At 43.3% G+C, this 22,851-nt stretch overlaps 1 protein-coding gene across 2 annotated transcripts in view; it reads right to left on the bottom strand.

Annotated features, from left to right (window-relative positions):
• LOC116058126 (E3 ubiquitin-protein ligase RNF43) overlaps positions 1 to 22,851 on the bottom strand; it is a 96,546-nt gene that overhangs the window by 31,137 nt on the left and 42,558 nt on the right. For both annotated transcript variants that reach the window (XM_031310787.2, XM_031310788.2), the window contains exon 2: positions 6,840 to 6,953. In XM_031310787.2, the coding sequence (XP_031166647.1) occupies positions 6,840 to 6,953 (114 nt within the window). The remainder of the gene's footprint in view (positions 1 to 6,839; positions 6,954 to 22,851) is intronic.

The following is a 22,851-nucleotide window of genomic DNA, read 5'->3' as shown; positions in this document are numbered from 1 at the left end:
GCAGCAACCCAAGGTTCATTTTAGTAGCTGGAATTTGAATTACATTCCTGTTGCTCAGGGCTCTTCCTTGTCCAAAATATTCTTTGTCTTTGTCCCATGGGAATGTGCTCTCCTGTTTGTGTGACGACAACAGAAGACTTATCACCCTGTTTTCCTGTCCTTGGACTTCGAACACAGCAGATACTTCACGAAACATTCATGACAACTGAAGGCTCATTTTACTCTGCCCGAGTTCATCTCTGCACTTCATTTGTATGTGAACATTTCTGATGACTTCTACAAGCAGGGGTGCACAGACCGAAATGTGTTTAACTCTAAAATGTCATGGTTAGCCACTAAAAGGTGGAAAGTGACCTAATATATCATACAAATTCAGCATTTTAATGTTGCTCTCCATTTATGATCCAATGGCGCCATTTTCACACTACTACACATGCTTTCATTTTGACAATGAAGAACAAAGATGATTCAAAAGGAAGTCTTATGCCATGCTAGTGAATCTGTGAGGCTACTGGATATGTAGGAACATCAGTGCTCTGAGCTAAATGCTAACATCAGCTCGCTAACCCGTTCAGAATAACAACGCTAACATGCTAATGTTTGGCAGGTATGTTTACCACCTTAGTTTAGTGCTTTAGCATGCTAACATTTGCTTATTAGCACTAAACACAGTACAGCTGCGGCTGATGGGCGTTTTGCAGATATTTAGTCATAAACCAGAATCAGATAAATTGAAATTTCTACCTGCTGGTGACTAAGTAATGGAATCATCCAAGTTATCTGCATTAAAATGCATCCTGAGGGCTAAATGAAGCTGTACCAAATATCATTGCAATCTAGCCAGTAGATGTTGAGACATTCTGCTCAAAACCACAAAAGTGAACCTCATGCTGGTGCTAGATGACCAAACTCTTTTGTTGTGCTAAGTTATGAACAGGGCGTTTTACCCTACACCCTATTTTTGTTATTTTAAATTTAAATTGTATTTAATTCATTGCTCAAATATGTCATTTATTAATGGTGTGGCAATTACAGGCCACAGCAGGAGTTTAAAACAGCTGTTAATATGGAAAAACGTGACTTTGACACTGTTTTATGTCATTTTTTAAACCTTACTATTACAAATCAGTTAAAGAAATTCCTTGAAATTTGCATCCCTACCCATTACATATAGAGCTATTGTAAACACCTGGTTTAATCTTAAAAAGTGTTACTGCTACATATATACACACACACACACACACACACACACACACACACACACACAAAGTACACATGCATGGACAAATGAATACAACTATTACCTGCACCAACTCTGTCACAACACCACAGGAACAAAGGCGAGTGCAGCTGATGTTAACACTGTATGCCGGGAGGGGTACGATTCTGCTTGTGTAGGATGGCGGTGGATAAGGGAACGGCCTGACAAAGGCGCCCATTGTTCGGCTTTATTAAAATCCCTGTGAGTATGGCTTCCCTTTTAATATCTGCATGATCATGAAAGGAACAAGAGACAGAGGACGCTGGCTCAGGAAAACACCCTCACAGTCACAACACTATCAAAATAAAAGACAAAATAAATAAGACAGGCTAATCGAATGACATCATAAGTACCGTAAGAGCCATAATGATTGCACTGACTGAAAAGAAGGCAGTCATTAGGCTGCTGGACTCAAAGCTACAGTAAGTACTTCCTCCTTCCGAGTTATCGCCACATTGATATGGTGAGCTAAGACAGCGGCTAACTTTAGCAACTGAGGAAATGGGAGGGAAAAGACTGTGTCGTCAGGGTCATACAGAGGAACGTGGTCACTTAGTCTTTGTCGTTCCTTAAGAGAGAAGGAATGGCATATACAGTGCCAAAGGGAGGACCTATCTGAAAAGGCAAAACAGTGTAAGTGAATAGTTAATGGCAGGAGAAATAACATAAAGTTATAAGCACTTATGTCTTATTTGTGTCTCACTAAATCAGTCGTTCACACAGGCATGTCCAACTTCTATCTGTGGACATGTTGTTACGTTGTTTGCATGCACAAAAAACGGTGTAATGCGTTGTTATCAACTGGTTGCTAACAATAGCTAACCGGGCTAGAGCTAATGAAAACAATGAAAATCCGACTTTTAAATAGAACGCATTCAACTCGGGTATGACGTCATTCTCAGTTGCGGCTTCCGAGTTCCAAGGTAAATAGAACGCGGCATAACTTGTTATACAGTGATTTACAGTTTATCTCATGTTGGAAACAGCAAGAATGCTGTGGCGTGTGTTTTGTATGCTGCAAAGGTTAAAAAGAATAATCTAAGGTGCTAATAGTCCATTGCACAGGTTAGCAAAGGACTATTAGCAAAGAGTCCCGCTTTGACTAACTAAGAAAGAAACAGAAAGTCATAGTTTATCTCTTTGAAGACAGCCGTGCAACTGCCTGGCACAGACAAGCGAATAATGAATTTTCTTGGGAGAGAAATCAAAGAGAAACGCAGAAGTCTGCAAACAATGATGCATTTCATACTAGCCAAAATGTCCATTGTGTACCTGCTGCTTTTTTCATTTACTCTCAAAAATTGAAATATTCCCCTTTTTCCAGATGTTGCCCTGCGTTCCTGCTTGACTCATCTCTGATGAACTGGAGACGTTGGACTGGGCCACCAAAGGAAAAGAAGCCAAAGGCAGCTGCCATTGCATTTCCAGCCCATGTCTTTGCTAAAAAAAAAACAGCAGGCAGGAATAGCCTGAGGTCAGTGTCACCCCCTACAGACAATCAGACACAAGAAGACAAAAACATTGTCATGAGGGCCGTGATTTATTCCTCCCTCAACGGGCTCCCCTTGTTTTCAACCACTTCCTGTCAGTGGGTCTACTCGTCCTGGCCTAAAGGTTTAGGCCACACAAGACCCATTTGAAGATTCAGACGAGTTTTCATGACTTGTGCTGGACCGAGTGTATATTATTCATTCTTTAATTTCTCATTCAGTAGCTGCTGCTGTAACTGCTGGCAACTGTTCCCCGGGAAAAAAATCCTCCACTGGTTTGGTATATATGGAACGAGAGTCAGGAATTGAATTGATCAATTCATAATATTATATGTTCAATAATTAAAAAGTATAAAACGTATATTTCCTTTAACGTCCAATCAATTTGGAAAAGAGAAAACATATTTTCATTTTACCTCCAAAAAGAAGAAATTAAAATTTAAAAAAAATACCAGTAGTAGTATATTTCCCAAACTTTTTTTTTCAACTCCAAGCTAACACTAGCAATACATTCGTAATTCCCTCTTTTCCCAACAAAATATTGCCATTTTCTGCTGTGTATGATAATGACATGGGCAAAGTAACTAGTAACTAATGCTGTCATTTAAATGTAGTGAAGTAAAAAGTACAATATTTACCTCTGAGATCTTGTTTTTACAGTAATTATACTTAGGTTTAAAGGTGCTCTAAGCGATGTCACGTGTTTTTTGGGCTACAACATGTTTTGTCACATACAGCAAACATCTCCTCACTATCCGCTAGCTGCCTGTCCCCTGAACACACTGTAAAAAACGCGGTCTCTGTAGACAGCCCAGGCTCCACAAATGCCAACAAAAACAAACGGTGCCAACCTGCACCACCAAACATAACAAAGAGTCTTCCAGCGTTCCAGCCAATAGCTGACAAGAAGAATTTTGGAGTGGGCGTTGGGGGTTAGTGCGCAAAAGCACGGAAGGGAGGGGGAGGGGACGGGATGAGGAGGAGGGAGGGGCAAGCTAGCCTCGTTTTGTTTGAAAATACTTCGAACGTCGACAAGAAGTGCCATCACCCAACATCGCTTAGAGCACCTTTAATTGAACTGAAGATGATCAATTTGACAATATAGGTACAGTACTGTAATGACATCACAAATACTAGACATGCACCATCAGTGTCGTCGTTTGTCTCCTGATCTGTCTTTGGATCTGCCTCCTCACAAAGTGGCCACATTTCTACTGGCTGGCTGTGAAAGATTTAGGAACGCAAACTAGTAAAGTGATCCACTAACACACATACAGTATGCACACACACACACACACACACACACACACACACACACAGGCACATGCACATGCACATGAAAACCCTAGTTTAAGAAAACAGGATTACTGCACAATCAGGTCAAAAACCCTTTTCATCTGAGAGGAGCCAAATCAATCACTGAAAAAGGTGTTTTCACAAAACCATGGATTCTTACTGTAGCCGTATTAACAGAGCCGCAGTTGGCGAAAGTCAGCTCGGTGTCTCAAAAAGCACAGATTACGGCATTTACTCAGAGCAAAGTAAACCTCATGTGGAGTTTAGAGTAGCCCTCCTGGCACCGCTGCTATGCCTTTTCTCGTTGAGTCATGTGTTGCTCCGTGACTTAGCTTGAGAACCTTTCCAGGGCTTTAGTGTAAACAGAAAAGACAGGCTGGCCAGTGGAAAGCAGATGGATCACTTCTAGCACAACATGCTGGCTTGGAGAAAGCCCGTGGCCTCTGCTTGTGTTGTGTAATGATGCAAAACCGCTGGAGCACTGGAGGGTTTTGATTCAGGCAATTGCATAGAGAGAGAGAGAGAGAGAGAGAGAGAGAGAGAGAGAGAGAGAGAGAGAGAGAGAGAGAGAGAGAGAGCGCTGTATCTGAAATACAGATCGGTAGGAAATAACTGCACAAAGAGTAGGTTTGGATACTTTTGATTTCGGATTCTTCTTTTTTAAAGTTGACTTTGTTAGCTTGAGTAAAGAAATAAGCCATGGTGTTTCATAAGATGTAGGCAAAGAGTTTAAAAAGGGGAGTCCATCACAACCAAATACTGTACTATAAGTTCATTTAGATAAAATGTGCAATTTTCTACATATAATCAGAAAAATCACTATAGTTTGCCTTTAAAATTCCTTTAAAAGAAGTGTAATGTATTGTTCCCCATAAAGTATGTTGTTTTTATCTTATCTCCTACTGATGTACAATAATATTTCCTGAGTGTATTCTATTTGTGTGTGATGAACAAGATCCTTCTCAGATTTATGGCATTATAGGATTTTTGAAAACGTTAAAGTTTCACTGAGGTAGCAGTACTTCTACTTAAGCAAACTGCTCATTTCATACAAATATGTCAATGTGGGTGAGAGGTGGCCAGGAGCGCATAATGTACCAGGAGAGGGCGATGGTTAAATGCACAACTTCATATTGAGGGTGCTTGGAGAAAGTGTTTGATATTTTGCTTTTAATTTGAAGACATCCTGCAAATGTCAAAATAACATTTTCAAGTGCAGCACAGACATCCTAAGAGATAAACTTGTACTACTGTGAGATCCATTCAGTAAAACAAAGAGCATTAGAGAGACAGCACAGATCACTGCAAATCAGCAAAGGATAGGAACCTCTGAAAACCAAAATAAAAACAAAGCACAACAATGAAACCTTAATCTTCAGGGTTTTGAGCTTCGCGTTGTTTGGTTTACAGTCTATTCTGAGTGTGTGGCGCAACACGAACCCTTCTGCGGGCGTCGAGGTATCTATAGATCAGTGGTGCGGGTTACAGTCAGACTAAACTGTAAACAAGTCCCATCCAGAGACCACGGCTGACCCAGCACCGCACATCCCAAACCATCTGATTCATCCTCCTCAAAAGGCTGAGAGCGAGCTCCTCAACAGCTGCACCATGAATCCCCAATAAATCCACCACGACCAAAAGCTTTGAATCTCGCTAAGGGAAGCGAGGATGCAGGTGGCTGGAGTGGACTTTTCGCAACACATACTTTCCAGACAACCAAAACAACAAGAAAGACCCCCCACCCCTCCCTTCCCTCCTTCACTTCTCCTGATTTCAAAGGCGGTCTGCAGGGAGGGAGAAAGCACTCGGAAGCAACAGCCTTTTGTTCAAGGGTACTTTTGCATGAGGGAGAGACCGTGTTTCGTTTACGGGACAACATAGTGTTGCCATTAAGGCTTTAATCAAAACTGTTTTCTGGAGTCAGCCTTGAGTGACACCCCTCTTCCCCCCTTTGGCCTGCTTGGTTTGGTTCCCACTGAAAGAGCAACAGGAGGAGTAGAAAGGAGCGGGGAAGTGTGGGAATGTCTCTACATCGTCGCCACGGCGGGCAGCTCCTAAACATGGCTTTAAATTAGGGGAAAAGAAAACACAGGCTAAAAAAAGCCAGTCGCCTAACTATACTCCTGCCTGCTAATTTGTCACCACTTGAAAAACAAGGAAAAAATAGAAAGAGTTTTAAATCGCACTACTTAAAGTTAGGATATGCCAGCCAGTGTGTATGGTGGAATACTTAAACACAAGGGAGATTTAGGTCAACTCCATTGCAGTTGCACATACATTTAAACCATTGTGGGTGGAATCTATGGAGCTCTGGCTGCGTTCATATTAGAGGGAGGCACAAATGGAGAATGCAGAATGTCTGGTTCTGGCTGGCTGGCTGGCCGGCCGGCTGGCTGGGATCGGACCAGTGACAGCTGGGGCTTGAAAGCCTTACATCCAAAGCCAGGGCTCACTGCCACTTGCTACATAGCAGCGCCGAGCTAAGCCCACCCCCTCCTGTCCAAGCCCTCACTCTGAAAGATCACTGTCCTGAACAAAACATTAAGCTCCTGCCAAATAATTCCCTCTAAAACCATCTTCTCTTTAAAGTCGATATCCAAGAGCGGAAGGGGTACTGGAGAGAAGACAAGATGGCAAGATGGTTTATCTGTCTGCTGCCACGTCTGAGTGGGGAAGGGGTCACACAGAGTGGAGTTTCTCAGAGCGTTCAACTAGAAAAAATGCATGAAGCATTTGCAACGGTGTGTGTGTTTGTGTGTTTGTGTGTGTGTGTGTGTGTGTGCGATCTATACCTTATCAAGCAGCGGCAGACAGGGGGGTACCCTGTGCTCCAGTTTGACAATGGTGATGAAGTCACTCTCTTGTCGTTCATCCTCGCTTGTGTTGCACAGAGACAGAGGGTGATACTGCAAAAAAAGAGAGAAAGAGGTTCACATCACGTACGTAAGAAAAGGAAAATAATTACTTGTAAAAGTTTTAAGCAAAGCATATGTCTCTGGTGGAATCATTTTTTTTGTGGTTGAGAGGAATAAACATTTTTGCAATGCTCACTGCACTGGAGTTTTCTGTGTGCAGCCTTTATGTGAGAAGTGCAAGGAGCATGATTGCCCAGTTACACAAACAGCCCATCTACAGCTCCTGAGATCCTAATCACACCAATGTATTACTTTGTTGTTCTTTGAAGATGTAAACCGGTCTCAAAATACTAAAACAATCAACAGTAACAACTTAGATTATGGAAAGCTACACAACACTTTTTTTTAAATGAATACAGTACCTAGTGGTACCTAAAGTATAAAAAGAGCCATACAAAATACTAGATACAGACAAAATCACATGTAACTTACAGTATGTGATCTAAAGGATATCAAAGATTAGACCAAAACCATGAATAAGATTGAAGCTGAAAGCAGCGATGAACGGGCCCTCGCACCTCTCAGCGAAGTGGCTGCGCATTTGTGCGACCATCAGACGCCGTGCACACGAGTTAGACTTTATTTCCTCCATGAAGTGTGTGGCATTGGAAATTATGTATTGCAAATTTTGTACCACTTCCTTGTCCATAAGTGTCTTCAACAAATGGTTTATGAAAAGCACGTGGCTAAACTATAGGGGCAGGGCACTAATGAAAAAGGAATTCTCTGAGTGCAATGACGTCTCCCACAAGTCTACGACAAACAGTTCACGAGTTATGATGGTTAATGTAAATGTCATGTAAATCTGCTAATGCATGTTACATAAGGCTAACTTCCTGTTGCCAGTAGGTGGCGCTATGACTAGGAGGGAGTATTGTTATGTAGATGTCCTCAGGCCAGGACTGCTATCGTGCCTGAGAAGTTGGGGTCATATTGGACAATGGACATTCAAGTTCAACAACTTGTTTTGTTTCAAAAACAAACTTTAAACAAACAAATGGCGAAATGCAGAAAATGGCCACCATGCTGTTAGACAACACCCACTAAACATGCATTATGTTGCTCTATATCAAGTGTAGACCACATAATGTAAATTTCATGTAAATCAGATTATGTTTGTCACATGAGGCTGACTTCCTGTTGCCAGTAGGTGGCACTATGAGTCAGTATTAGTATGTAGATGTCTTCAGGCCGGGACTCTTATCAAATATGTGAAGTTTGGGGCTGATTGGACAATGTACTGTACAGTCTATTTACAAAAGACTTCCTGTTTCATGGCAAAACATGGAATATGATGCATTGCCCTGCCAACGTCGTTTGACGACACCTCAAAAGCTTCGCAATTTAGCTTTGCCAAGGTTTTTTTATTGTACGGAACAATTTTGAAGTCAATCAGGTTAGGTCTGTAGGAGTTGTATGTTAAAGTACAACACCTGCAAATGGACAAAAAAGTTCCAAAAAATGCACAGTATATTCAAAATGGCTGACTTCCTGTTGCGTTTAGGGTATAGATCCTTCACCGACCGATGTTGTCGGTGCTTAGGCCCTAAAAAAATCATGATGTTTGAGACAATCTAGACAGTTGCACTTGATAGAAGCTTGTATGTGTTAAATGAAGGCATTTCCTCTCTAAAGCGTTCACAGTTGATATCAAGAGGAAAAACTTTGGCACCCTACAAAATCAATTACACGGATGGCGATGTTCACTCCCACTCAAAGCCTTGAGGACTGAAAGAACAAGAGATAGTCTTTGGTAGGAACATTTGATCCCCTCTGAAAGGGAGGAAATTCATAGCTGCTGAAAGGCTGCATTTAAGAGCTCAAGGGATAGCAGCAGTGTTTGCAAGTCACAGACATGCTGTCACGAGTACGAGGAGTTGCACGGCAGCCCAAAAGGGAGCTAACCGCTCCTAAAACACCCCCGTGCATCACTAATTTCCTCACATGACATCAATGAGGGCACCAACACAGTACTCCTCGATTGGTCCTTGTTACAGCTCACAGATCAACCCTGCAGTGCCCAGTCCCTGCGCTCACCCACACCCCAGCAGCGCGGTCCCACCCTGCCCTGCCCTAACCCTGGTTCTGCCCCGGTGGGCCTCTTCATGTGGCTGTGGGCTGAAGTCATGGGGCTCCCCCTCATCTCACCCAGCGGAAATCCCTAAATTAAAAAGACCCAAGGGTGACATCAACAGCTGGCATCCCCGGTCCAGGGGAATTGACGTAATGTGCTGCAAAGGGCTGGTGCATGTCTGTCACAAGGAGAGAGGGAGGAGAGGAGAAGGCAGTGGGGGACCGGGGTGGGTCACGGAGATAAAAGAAGGAAGGAGGGAGCGATTGGACAGTGCAGTGGATTCACATACCACAAATAGTTAATATAATACCGACTACGAGTGTTAATGATGAAACTAGTTGGGAAACCAGCCAGCCAAATACCTACTGCACAAACACCATATGAGAAATGTATTAATGACCTACAGACCAGTGATTAACCAGGGTACTTGTACCCCAGAGGGTATATTAATGTTATGGTGTAGCACACCATATTTGAAAAAATATAAATTATGATAGGAAATATATCCACAGAAGAATTAAAGTCTGAATAGAATTACGAATAGGTATAATTACGATCTTAAGTAAATTACTGTCACAATAACCATTGAGCCAACTGGAGTCAGTAGGAACACCTTAAAGCCACTTGATGTGATGGAGAGTGCAAGGAAACTAGTTAGCAAGCGAGCAGAGAAGTCAAAATAGTTAGCTAAAGTGGAAGTAGTATGAACGCAAACTTGACAAAAGTGACCTAAACATTGACAATTCAATTGTATGATGTTATTTCAAATCCATTGAAATGAAAACATTATGAACATGATGGGTGGTGTGAGGGTAAGTAAGACAAAGAAAGGTTGGGAACCACTACTAGTGCTGCAACTAACGACTATTTTCATAGTTGATTAATCTGTCGATTATTTTCTCGATTAATGGATTAGTTGTGTGGTCTATGAAATGCCAGAAATGGTGAAAAATGTTGATCAGTGTTTCCCAAAGCCCAAGATGACATCCTCAAATGTCTTGTTTTGTCCACAACTCAAATATATTCAGTCTACTGTCACAGAGGAGTGAAGAAACCAGAAAATATTCACATTTAAGAAGCTGGAATCAGAGAATCATAACTCAAACCGATTAATTGGTTATCAAAATAGTTGGCGATTAATTTAATATGAACTAACCGATCTTTGCAGCTCTTACCACTACTATAGAGTAAGACAGGGTGATAAGTACTCAAAGACACAAAAAAAAAACCCAGAAACAAATCCAAAACACCTTTCTCTAGTTAGAGTTTAAGGTGAAATAGTAAATGAATAATCTTGATGTTTTTAGACCTTCGCATATCGCCTGAATGGAAGACCCTGTTAAGGGAGCTAGACAGCATGCACCCCTGGCCTGGCCTGCATGCTGCGCTGCCAGCTGCCTTTACCAGTCTACATTTACTAGGCCCAAATTAGAGGCCCACAGTTGAACTTGGCCCTGAACAAAGAAAAAGAAAGTCCTTTAATGACACTACTTCACTGATGCCATGACCTCTGCTCTTTTTTTGCTATAGGTTTGTGGGAAATGTTGAAAACAAACTACATTCAGAAAGAAGAATCCGATTTTCCTGCTTACTTGGTCATGTTTGGATCTTGTTGTAATATTAAACATGTTGATACATGGGACTGAGCAATCATACCTAATAGAGCAGATAATAATCCAAAAGCTGAGCCAAACAGGCACAGAAGGAGCGGCTGGTTTTAGTTTCCTCTGGCTCTCTGAGGCTCTGAGGGCAACCAACCTCATGGTCACAGTGTCTATGTTTTGCATGGTTGACAAGACTAAGCATTATCTTCTATTTTAGATGTGCCCACACCACTTACAATCAGATGGCTGTGAACACTCTCCATGTGCCACCATTGGTGCCATCTACCACTTAGAAACACGCTGCCACTGAAATATAAATGGCAACCAGCCATTTGGTTTTTGTACAGCTTTGAGAAAAAGGGGCCTGGGAAACCAAATCACTGAGTCTCCATTTCATAGGGACAAGAAACAACAGGGCACGCAAACAGTTCCCCACAGACTGTTAACAATGCTCACTCCTCCGTTCCGCCTCCTCCTCCTCATCTGTCTAGATCCGTTGCAAAACTGACGGGGACATGTCCCTCGGTTCCTTTGTAGCCACGATTAAAGGCATTCCTTTGCAGCTCAATCAAAGACTACCCCAAAAATATTCCGAGGCAAGAATCTAACAGCCTTAAAAACAAATACATGGACAGAAAAAGAGGAGAATAAATAGTAGCTGCGGTGAGAAGTCAATAATATTTTTTTTCCCTCGCTTAGCCCTGCGGATCTTCTTTTTTCATCTGCCAATAATCAGCAAGAGAGCTTTCTAGTTCATCTGCTGCCAGCAGGGAACCAGGCCCAGGCAGTTATGTCAGTGTGCGTTAGACAGGGGGAAGCAAAAAGAGCTAGCGCCTCTAATCAAGCTCCCCCACTCAATTACCAGCTGCTCAGGTCATAGGGCTTCTCAAGAACTATTGGATGAAATGCTATATGCAAAATTATCAGAACGAAGCAGATTGGTTTAGAAGGAGATCAAAGAAATACATCAGTATGATGATCACATCATGCAGTATAAATCAAGACAGGGAGTGAGGAAAGCCTGCCAGGTTAGGGCATATCAGGGAAAATTTCAATCAACCCTGCCACATGCGAGCTTGCACGCGCACACGCGCACGCGCACGCACGCGCGCGCGCGCGCACACACACACACACACACACACACACACACACACACACACACACACACACACACACACACACACACACACACACACACACACACAGGGTCAAAATGAAGTGAGACAGGAGTCAGAGTGTTGCTGCAACAGGGCCGAGCAGTGAGTTTAAAAATTGAGACAAGGCTTTAGATTTGGGTTGCCAAAGTTAACAGAATGACATTCAGTATTTTATTTGCTGGCCTGTGTTATTAGACTAATTTATTCTGTAATGTTAAACTCAGTTCTGCAATGTTAATTTCTGTTTTGATTCTCTCTCACACAGACTCACAGAAAGTGATTTGGCCTCACTCACAAAAAAAAAAAAATGAATGATTCTATATCTGCCTCTGAGGGTGTAAATCAAAGCCTACTCTCATTCAACTTGGCAGAAGATTGTGTAAAAAGGGCAAATGTTTGTGTTAAGAGTAGGAAAAGGGTTTGCCAAAAAGAGCAACGAGGCTGCATGTAATAGTTGAAAGAGATCTAAATCTGGTTACCCAGGTTACTGGGTAACACTTAGTGTGTGTGGCTGCTGAGATTTGGCCCAGTGTATGTGCTTGTTAAGGGATGGGGGAGCCTGAGGTGACAGGACGGGCTGAGACACTGACCTATTGGCTCCCTTTCCTGCCGCTGTGTGAGAGCATGGGTTAATAAATGAGAGCGCAGCTATGTATTGTTGCTAGAGGCACCTGAGCATGTGCTTGCATGTGAACATATACGTGCATGAGTGTGTGTCTACTGATCCACTGATGCAAAAAAAAAAAAAAAGTCCCTCTGTGGTCCTGCAGGGGAGTGAGTCACTCAGCGCTGGGTGTGGGAGTGTGTGTCTAAAAGTCTCGGTGGCTACTTCAGGGGGGCGCTCGCTGAAAGCCAAGCCTTTTCTCAAATGTCATATCCGTCCTTGGACCAACAATCAAGCATCGCTGGCTTCTACACACACACTGTGGTCCAGCTCTCTGTGCCATAGATGACACAGATACACAATACATTCCTCATACCGCACTCCTCGATTAAACAGGCTTGTATCTCATGACCCTACGCTAAGTAGATTTACATGAAAAGCTGATATGAGAGTGACGCCGGGTTGCCCGGTGCCAGGCGAGTGGAGCACAGGGTCTTTCTCTGTCACAGCATCTGGAAAAGTGGGCTCTGAGGCCCTTGCCTCTCCTTCTCTTTGCAAATGCAAACGAACAGGAGGCATTACTGCTTTGGTCCTGTCAAAACAAAAGGCGTGTCATCTTTCCACCCGCTTTATTGACAGCGTCAGCCCCATATCCAGTAACGGTTACCACAGAGAATGACTTGGGGAAACGTGATCCCATAATGAGGCCCAAATAATTACCACCAGTCCCAAATTTGCCCAGGCGCTTTCTTTAAGTAGGAGTGCTCCCCCCCCCAACTCCAGGCCCGTCAGACTGTCTCTCTGTTCTATAAAAGGGATTAGACAAGAGAGAAGAAAGAAACTGGAGAGGAAAAGAGGAGTTGGAATTAAAGAAAGGAAGCTGAGGAGTGAGCTTGAATGTTTTCGTTAAACAAAGCTGCTGAGTACTTGTACTGGTGGAGTGCCACATAAGGGGAATAAACTCTTACTCAAATTAATCATTTCCTCATTTTTTCTTGCCTTTCTCACTTCCCTTGGATTTAGTAGGAGTACAAGGGTTTCATCATAACATGCAGCACAAAAGTTTAACTAGGATGAACTTTGCACAATGCGCACCAAGACGCCAAACCATGTCCAGCCACACCTGTTCTTTGATCTGTGCTTCAGATTTTCATTCAGACATGTCTGAAAGTCATGGAATATGCTGGATTTTAGAGCTCAGTGGGGGAGTAATATTGCCCTATTTGAGAGCACTCTTAAACTTATTTAAGCACTGCAGAGATATTCAAACAGGATTTTATTTCAGATCTAAAGAATGAATGGACAGTCAGAGGGACACACCCTGCGAGCACCAATGTGACAAACATACAGCACACAGAAAACCATAAAGATGATGAGCACTTATAGCGAACAACTGTACCTTATTGCAAAGTGTACTCAATACATTTAAAAAAAGAAGCTGAATATGACATTTATAAGGCAATAAACTGAAATCTATGGATGTGGCAACAAACCTAATATATCAAATACTAGGGATGTCCAGATCCGATCACGTGATCGGAAATCAGGCCCGATCACGTGGTTTCAGACTCGATCGGAATTGGATGTTACCTCCCAATCAGGACTCGGATATATATGTATATATATTCTCATTATTTTTTAACACATCTATAGTTATGCGGTGGCACAGAGTTAGACCCTTTTGACTCCACACATAAACAGCAACGCGTGCGGCATGACATCACTTTGTTGCAGAGACGCTATTGGTTAAATGCCGGCAAAGTAGAACACGGAAGCAGCTTGAAGCGGAAAGCGCGAGTAGGTCTGCGGTCTGGAGGTATTATAAAGTTGAATTATTATAGAAGTATCGGATCGGGACTCGGTATCGGTAGATACTCAAAATCAAATGACTTGGACTCGGACTCGAGGGCAAAAAAACCTGATTGGGACATCCCTATCAAATACTGTCCAGATACTGACCAGTTGAAGGGGATTGTGGCCATTATTGTGGATGAGGCCATATGAAGGTACGTATGTTGTTACATTCAGACCCCTCTCCAGTCCTGCTTAAAGTCTGATTTATGGTTCTGCGGAGGCTCCACGCAGAGCTGTGTGTGCGTTGATCACTTTAAAAGAATAGCAGGGCCGGCATGTACGGTATGTGCGCGCAGGGAGTGTGTGGTAGAGCAAGTGAGAGAGTGACGGTGATTAGCTTCGGAGTGATTAGTGACTCCAGAGTCATAGTGAGAGAAACAAAGTGTCTCCCCTGTGCTTTCTGACCATGGCCAGTAAGCTGTAGCAGGAAAAGTTAACCCTCTCCTTGATTTCATGTTGTTTATGGAGAAGGAAAACCCAGAAATGAGTAAAGGGGAAATGCAACGCTACCAAGCCACGGCCGAGCGACGTGGAGTTAAATTTTTTGAGAGGTCAGGCTACGGCGTAGGGTCCGGCGTAGGGTCGGTATCTCCATGTACCTACATAGGTACCCACAACGTCGATTTAACGCAAAAGCATAAATTGGCCTTAAGTGCCACGAAGCACATTACACCAATTTTTATAATCATTATTGCTGCTACAGTAAATCATAGCAGAATCCACTCTGTCTGTCTCTCTCTCTGTGTGTGGTGATTTGGCCCTTAGAGCCACTCAACAGGTAAAGTGTCTTAGCTGCACTGTGATTCCCATGGAAACCGCTCAACGATGGAGCCCTGTGTCCTTTCCACACTTCCTGCACAGGTTCTGTGGTTTTACACAAACACATTACACGCACACCGAAACATACACACCACCAACAACTAGGGCCACTCCATCAGCCTCAGGCCAGCACTACGCTATACATTTCAAAGCTCTGAGTTAAACATAAACACAGCACTTCCCTGTCATAACAAGTCAGTGGCTTGGTAACCCAGCAGTTTGTTAGTATTGCAGTGATCCTTCTTCCCTGTAGACACGGGGGCCACATCCACACGTCCTCCAGGCTTCCTCCGGCCCGTCCCTGGCCTGCAGGACCACTCTCCAACTCTCTCAGGTTCCACAACATCAGTCAGAGAGAAAACCCACACTTTTCAATGTGTCAATCATTTACGGTTGGGAACTTAAGGTCAGCTATGTGGAAAGAGATTAGCCTGGAGAATGAGGAAGGGTGTTCACAGAAGGGAACTCCAAATTATAGGAGGAGAGACACAAAGCAACAGACAAAAAAGGAAATATGAGGTAGAGAAACAGGACGAGCTGTCTGTTATGAGCTAATATGTACCCAAATTACTGTCAATTATGAGCTTTTTATTGACTTTGTGTAGTGAGTAATTGAACTTTACTTTGTGTTTTTGGACTTATGATTGTTAAATTGTATCCATGTCAGAGTGCACATTTTATAGACTATACATAAGCTTTACATTAGTAATATAATGCTTAATTAACTCACGGCAGAGCTAGCATTAGCCAAAAGGCTTTCCATCCACCTACTGTTGTGTGTAAGCAAGCTAACATTTGCTAATTATAAGTACAGGGGAGGCTGATGGGAATATCATTGGTTTTGCAGGTATTTGATCATAAACCAAAGTATTGGACGAATTGAAGTGATCACCACAGTTATCACAATTTATCCTGAGGGGGTCATGGATATCGGTACCAAAATTTCATGGCAATCTATCCAGCAGTTGTAAACACATTTAACTGAAAACTACAAATGTCCACATGGTGGCAGTAGAGGAAAGGTCAGGGTTAAAAAAAAAAAAAAAAAAAAAAAGGTTATTAGAATACGAGGTCTGGGAACCACAGATTTACACCAAGTTATAAAACAATCCATCAGCAGATGATGAGATATTTTACTGGATAAGGGAACACTTCGACTTGATGATGGTGCAAGAGGATCACCAGCCAAGTCGGTAGGATTCATCCTCTGGGAACAATGAATGCTGCTAGTGTGGCTAAAGAAAAAATTGTACTCTACACAGACGGTAAGGACGGTGACACCAGAGTGTGGTTCTCTTTAACGAGAGACAGGTGCACATAAAATAAAGAACAGTAGGCTGCTGGGGGTGTTTTTTAACATCCCTCTTTCATTTGGAAATGCAATCCCATGTCCCCCCCCCCTTGAACACCCCCACCTACAAGTCTCATCTGTGGCAGTATGCTGTTCTTAAAGAGGGGTCAAACTTTATTATGGCATATGACAGAGAGCTGTTTTTCTCCCTTCCCTCTTCCTCTTGCTGCTCCAGCTTTCCAACTGTTCTTCCAGTCAGCCCCATAAAGCTTTAAACCCTAAACGCAGCTTGTGGGCTGAAAATGCATGCCCCTGTACAGTGAGAGATGCAGCCCTGTGTGGGGACAGGGACAGCCTGAAACTCTTAACTATAAAACTGCCATTTAAAATCAATACATTTAATAAATGAATAAAGAGCATAAATGGACATCAGTTTGAAGTATATGTGACTAACTGTCCCCTATTTACTATCATATTTTCCTATATTTTCATTTTTTGCTTATAAATCAACACGTTGAATATACTGCAAGTGCTATTTTAAAATGCAAAGTACTGCTTTAAATTGGTTTTATAAGTGAAATATAAGTTCTGACATGTGGCTCTGTATGATGGATCATGCAGTTTTCCAATATTGTCACCCAGTTGGCAGCAGGTGTGGTTCACCTGTTTGCTGCTTAACACAATTCAAACGTGAATTAACTATAAACGGTTGCAGAGAAATGTAAAGCTGTTATCGAGGGTTAGGGCTTACACCGTAAATCATTTTCCCTGAAATACCCCGTGAGGCATCCCCATCCTCTCATCTGCTCAAAACAAATGACAAAAATGACTTAACCCACTGACTTCCTCTTTCCTCACAGTTGAATCCTTTAACATCTGTCCTCAAGTATGTACACACATTATACACTGCAAAACCTTTCCATACTAACAAGTCATGTGGTTGCATGTTCAGCCTTAAATCTTATTTTCCTGGAAAGACAAAATCAAACAGAGAAAGAAGAAAGATCTCTCCAGTGTCTCCTTTTAAGATGAAAACTCCATAAAAGCACTCTTTCAGATGAGTTTTTTTTACTGTGCACTTGTCATTACCTACTCTTCAGTTATGGAAGATCTCTAATTTAATCCAGGGAAGGATCCCGTGGAAAGAAAAAAAAAAAAAAAAAGAGACATATTTCTCCACAGATGTCACTGTCTGCCACGGTCCCTCCACTCCACCCCACAGGGAATCCCATAATCACCTGCGGCCGATGCTGGAGAAATGCAGTCATAAAGGCAAAAAGCGAGTAAACACAACATGTTATTTTTACTCTTCGCAAATGTTTATGTGACCGTGTTGCATGGCACATACACATGATGCATCCTTAGCAACCCCACAGTAAATAGTCACAAAAACATCAGCAGCAAACTTCTCTGATGTGGCCGCCGACTGCTTGCAACACACCTTGTAACTGGCGGCATAATTGTTTTCTTTTTTGCTGCTATATTTCACTTTGGCTCTGAGGCAAACATTGAAGCAACCTGATTTATGGTCAGGGAATGTGCTGAGAGCTTTTCAAGACAAACCAGCGCAGATGTTTCTGTCCAATGTCGGTGGGACGTGGACTAGTCTATATCCTTTACGCATAATCTGCCAGATTTCACTCATTTAGGCTGGATATCTGCTGCCTTGGGCTTCCTTTGTGTTGGCATTTTAAACTCCGGTCGATTTATGAGGACTATGGTTAACTGCTCCTCAGATCTCTGCAGGGTAAATCCAGACAGCTAGCTAGACTATCTGTCCAATCTGAGTTTTCTGTTGCACGACTAAAACAACTTTCAAACGTACACGTTCCACCAAAACAAGTTCCTTCCGAGCCTATTTTGCAGCAGCATCGCAGCTTTTCTCCGGTGCTTAGCACCGCCCAAGACGATTGTGATTGGTTTAAAGAAATGCCAAAAAACCAGAGCACGTTTTCCTCCCATCCCCGAATGCTATGTGGAGTAGCCAGACTCTCCTCCAGCGCGCTTTGGAGGAGGGTCTGGCAAACGAAACTGACATTTGTGCGTCTGGATATCCACCTGAGTCTGTCAGTGGAGGGGGAGAAAAGGAAGAAGGGCGGCTTATCATGCGTTCCATTCACCTCAGAACTCGGAAGCCGGAGCTGGGAATGACGTCACACCCGAGTTGAATGCGTTCCATTTACAAGTCTGATTTTTATTGTTTTCATTAGCTCTAGCCAGGTTAGCCATTGTTAGCCATACTAGTTGATAACAGTGCATTACGCTGTTTTTTGTGCATACAAAGAGCATAGCACATATCCACATATATAAGATGAACAGGTCTGTGTGTACGTTTAATGAGACACAAATAAGACCGAAGTGCTAATAACTGTGTGTTACTAAAGCTTTCATTACTGTTGATGCACGGGGCATCCATGTTGGATTTTGAGCTTGGGGTACTCGGTGGTTGTCCGAGTTCCGAACTCGGAAATCCGAGGTCTACTGTTAATCTCCTCCCTTCACCTCAGACTCTTCCCTCCTTTTCGCTGAAGGTGCCCTGCTGAGAGGTGCTGTGTCCCAGCTGGGTTGCTTCTTGTTTTAACGGGCCAAATGGAGTGTACAGTTGTGTGTACAGAAGATATATGCACTATATAGGTAGGGGTGGAGGGAGGGGGTGTTGGGGTAAACGTCGCTGAGGCGTGGGCATGCGGCCAGGAGCAGGGAGCTCCTCGTGGAATGCCATGGAAAAGTGAGACAGAGGAATGCAGACTCCGCTGAGCAGTGTAAACAGGCTGGGCGGAGAGAATGTTGCCATGACGCTTTGAAGTCGCCTCATCTCCCTATCCCACACACACACACACACGCACACACACACACACACACACACACACACACCCGTCCATGACCTACTCCTGTGTGATCAAGCAAAAAAGCTTGATCTGAACTGGTGACCGGTAAGTTCTGCTTTGTTTGGGGAGGTGACATGAATGCAAGCTCAAAACACAGCATGTACAGTATGTGTGCATTTTCAGCCCAGCTCCATGTCCGTCAGGCTGGAACACACACACTCTATTTATTACTCGAACACAGATGCGCTCACTTCAACACATGAGCACACGCACATGCACCCACGCACATGCCTGCGCAGTCAAATACGGCACACACACACACACACACACACACACACACACACACACACACACACCTGCTCTCTCTCTCTCTGCGTGCCCGACACTTCAAGGCTTCCGGCCTCGCTGACGATAGTGAGTTTTATGAGTTGAGTCCATCTATCTCCTCAAACTCCCTCCCTCCCTTTTCTGCCCCCAGCCCACCCCCACCCCTCCACTCCTATTCCTGCTTCAATATGGCCTTTCAACATCTTTGTTGAGCGTGCGGCAGTGATATCAGGCAAAGAATGTCTCCGGTGTAGACAGTAGACACGCAGGCACCGGAGCTTCTACCTCAGCGTCTGAGCCAGCCGGCTGAGGAATCCACTCAAGTGGGCAGGTAAACACTGCTGCCCTTTGGATCACCACTCTCTCCTACAACCAGTGTGTGTGTGTGTGTGTGTGTGTGTGTGTGTGAGAGAGAGAGAGAGAGAGAGAGAGAGAGAGAGAGAGAGAGAGAGAGAGAGAGAGATGGAAATACACATGGATTTTTTAAATGACAGAAATTACTTTTTATTCATACTACTTTAATATATGCAAACAAATTAACATATGCACTTTGAGCATATGCTGAGTATTGTCAGGTGACACTGCCATTTCCTGGCTAGCTGCTGCTCCACTAGCTTTTGTAACTCAGTGCAAACTCGCATTGCAGATTTCTGTCATCTGTCTTTTTGAGAAAGTGAAGCGGGTTCTTGGGTTTGCTATCCAGATTCTAAAATAAGTGAGGGTCTACTACAGCACTTTCAATTAGAATTTGTGATTTTAACTAAGTTAGATGCTAGATCATTTTGTTAGCATTAAAACTAGGCATGTGGCAGCGCACGTAATTTTTTTTTACCCCCATTGGCTTCATTGAGGCTACATTTACACTGCTACATTTTAGTTTAAAAATGAATATCTTTTGCTACTTTTACACCTCCCATTCACACTGCTCTGATGTTTCAGAGCCCCTAAATCAGAGAAATTTGAAAACACTTCTGAACCCGTTTTGGTTTGAAATCTCCGGGGCTGTGCAATGCTCTTTTTTTTTTTTTTTTTTTTTTCATTTTGAATTTCCAGTCCACGGATGTTACACTTTCACTTCTGCTCTCTCTAGATTATTCCCTACTCTGGCTTCTCATTTGCGTTAGAGTTTAGATTCTCGGCCCGAGCCCGAGCCCGACCTGAGCCAGACCGGACCTCGGGTCGGGCTCGGGCCGTTATTTTCCGCCACATCCTCGGGCCAAATGTGTACAAAAGTTAGGCTGCAGTTACAAAATGCAGCACTTCATGCGCGGAGTCTCCTCCTCTCGCACGCATCACACCGGGAGCTTGAAGATGTAAAGAAAAAAAGAAAAACAGGAGAATTAACTTTGAGCAAGTGTGGAGGAAAGTCGGAGGTATGGAAGCAGTTTAAACAAGTCGTGGGCAGTGACAACAATATGTTGTTCATCATTGTTTCTTTTTTTTTTTACGTTTCTTCATTCAGATCCACTTGCGATCCGTTCCATTCTAAACAAACAGCGCAGTTTACATGCTTCGTCCTTGTTGTATTATTCTAAACAGATTCTGTAGTTCAAACAACTCTGAATTGTAGTTGAGAACGTCAGTTATAACGGCCCACGTATTAAAAAATTGTCGGGTTTAAATCGGGCTCGGGCTCATAATTACAGTTAATGTGTCGGGCCGGGCCGGGCTCGGACACAACGTGCTCGGGCTCGGGCAGGTTCGGGCTTGATTTTTTTGGGCCGATCTAAGCTCTAATTTGCGTTGAAGGTAATTCTAGCTAAACAGACTGGGCTAATCTGACTAATGAACCGTGTTTAGCTAACAGTCACAAACTGACACGCTGCCAAAATGTTCTTTTTGAATTTACCGTACTTCCTCGTGCGTCAAACTGCAAACTGTAATTAGACTCCAAACACTGTTATTATTTGGTGTACTTAACGTCTTAACTTTGGTGTACTTAACGTCCCGTACCAAGTGGTTTAGGGTAGTGTGAATACATACATAGTTACACCCATACTCTCCATGCAAATATGATTAAATTAAAGGTAGTTAGACCTAGTTCTGTAAATACATGAGTGCTTTTCAGTGCCGGCAGTCTCAAATACTAGATGCAGAAGGTTGTATGATAACATCTGCCTTCTCTAACAGCACCACACACTCAACACCGCTACCATGAAACACTTCCATATATACACTCATAAAAGTCTAGTATAGTGTATATACACATACATCATTTGTCCTACTTGGTAACAGTATGTAAACAGTACACACACAGACACTAACAAATTAAAGTTGAGCCGTGGCTGCTGCTGCTGTCTGCCATTGGAGGGTTTTCATTTTCACAGAACTGTGCCATCTCAGTAGGAAGAGTCTGTGGACATCAGTACACAGCCCCGAGTCCGGTGAATGAACTCCGCAGCATTCACCTACTGTAGTTCTGTCTGGGTGCCAGTTGTGAAAAAAAAAATATGTAGATAGAACGACATCCAAAATATACTCCAAACGCTCTAGGGAAACAAAATGGCTTTGCACAAATGACATTTATTTAGACATCATTCCTCATTAAAATATATTTGGCGCATAATTACAGAAGGATAAGAGTATGTCCAGTGTATTGAGCCAGACTCGATCTGCCTCAGACACCAAAACACAAGGCATCCTTCTACCGCAGCGGCAACATTATGGTGCCCTACTTCATACTTTAAAGGCCTTTCAGCAGTCTCCCGCGCTCTCCCTCTGTATTCTGTGGGATGAAAGGTAGGGGAGCCCGGAACAGAGCGTGGCCTGTCATCACCACTTCGCTGTCATATCATAGGGAAGCTTTTTAAATTGGTACTTGTGCCGCCTGGCAGGGCAGGTCTGCTGCTGTATTCTGGTAGCCGCTAGATAAATCTCTCCAGCAGGGACAGTCAGTCTGTGATTTAGGGGCCAGCCGATACCACAAGTGGGCAACGCTCCACTACTGGCCCCCAGTGAGAGCGAGACAGAGCTTAGACAGTAGGGGAAGGTACATAAAAAAAAACAGCAGCAGCGGTTCATCTACCTCAGCCATGCCTTGTACAGTCCTGCTCCTAACCTGGGAGTTCTCTGGGCCCGCAGACAAAACATTGCTGTTTTTCTGCAGGTTTTTGGCAGCAACAGAGAAGGCCTCTCAATTCAATCACAGGCGAACCCAGACTCCACTCCAGTTTTGTGTGCATTTTTTTCCTTTTTACTATCATTGGCTTGGGTTCATCGTAAACAGAGATTCTGAATCCTCAGTGCCAAGAGAAGGTATGTCCCTGACAGAAAGTTTGCCGTCCTTACTTTGCTACTGTCTTTTAGCCTCTGGCAAATGACTAAACCAGTC

This window comes from Sander lucioperca, chromosome 13 (genome assembly GCF_008315115.2).
Source record: "Sander lucioperca isolate FBNREF2018 chromosome 13, SLUC_FBN_1.2, whole genome shotgun sequence".
Taxonomy (NCBI): domain Eukaryota; kingdom Metazoa; phylum Chordata; class Actinopteri; order Perciformes; family Percidae; genus Sander; species Sander lucioperca.
This window is presented reverse-complemented; position numbering and strand designations above follow the sequence as displayed.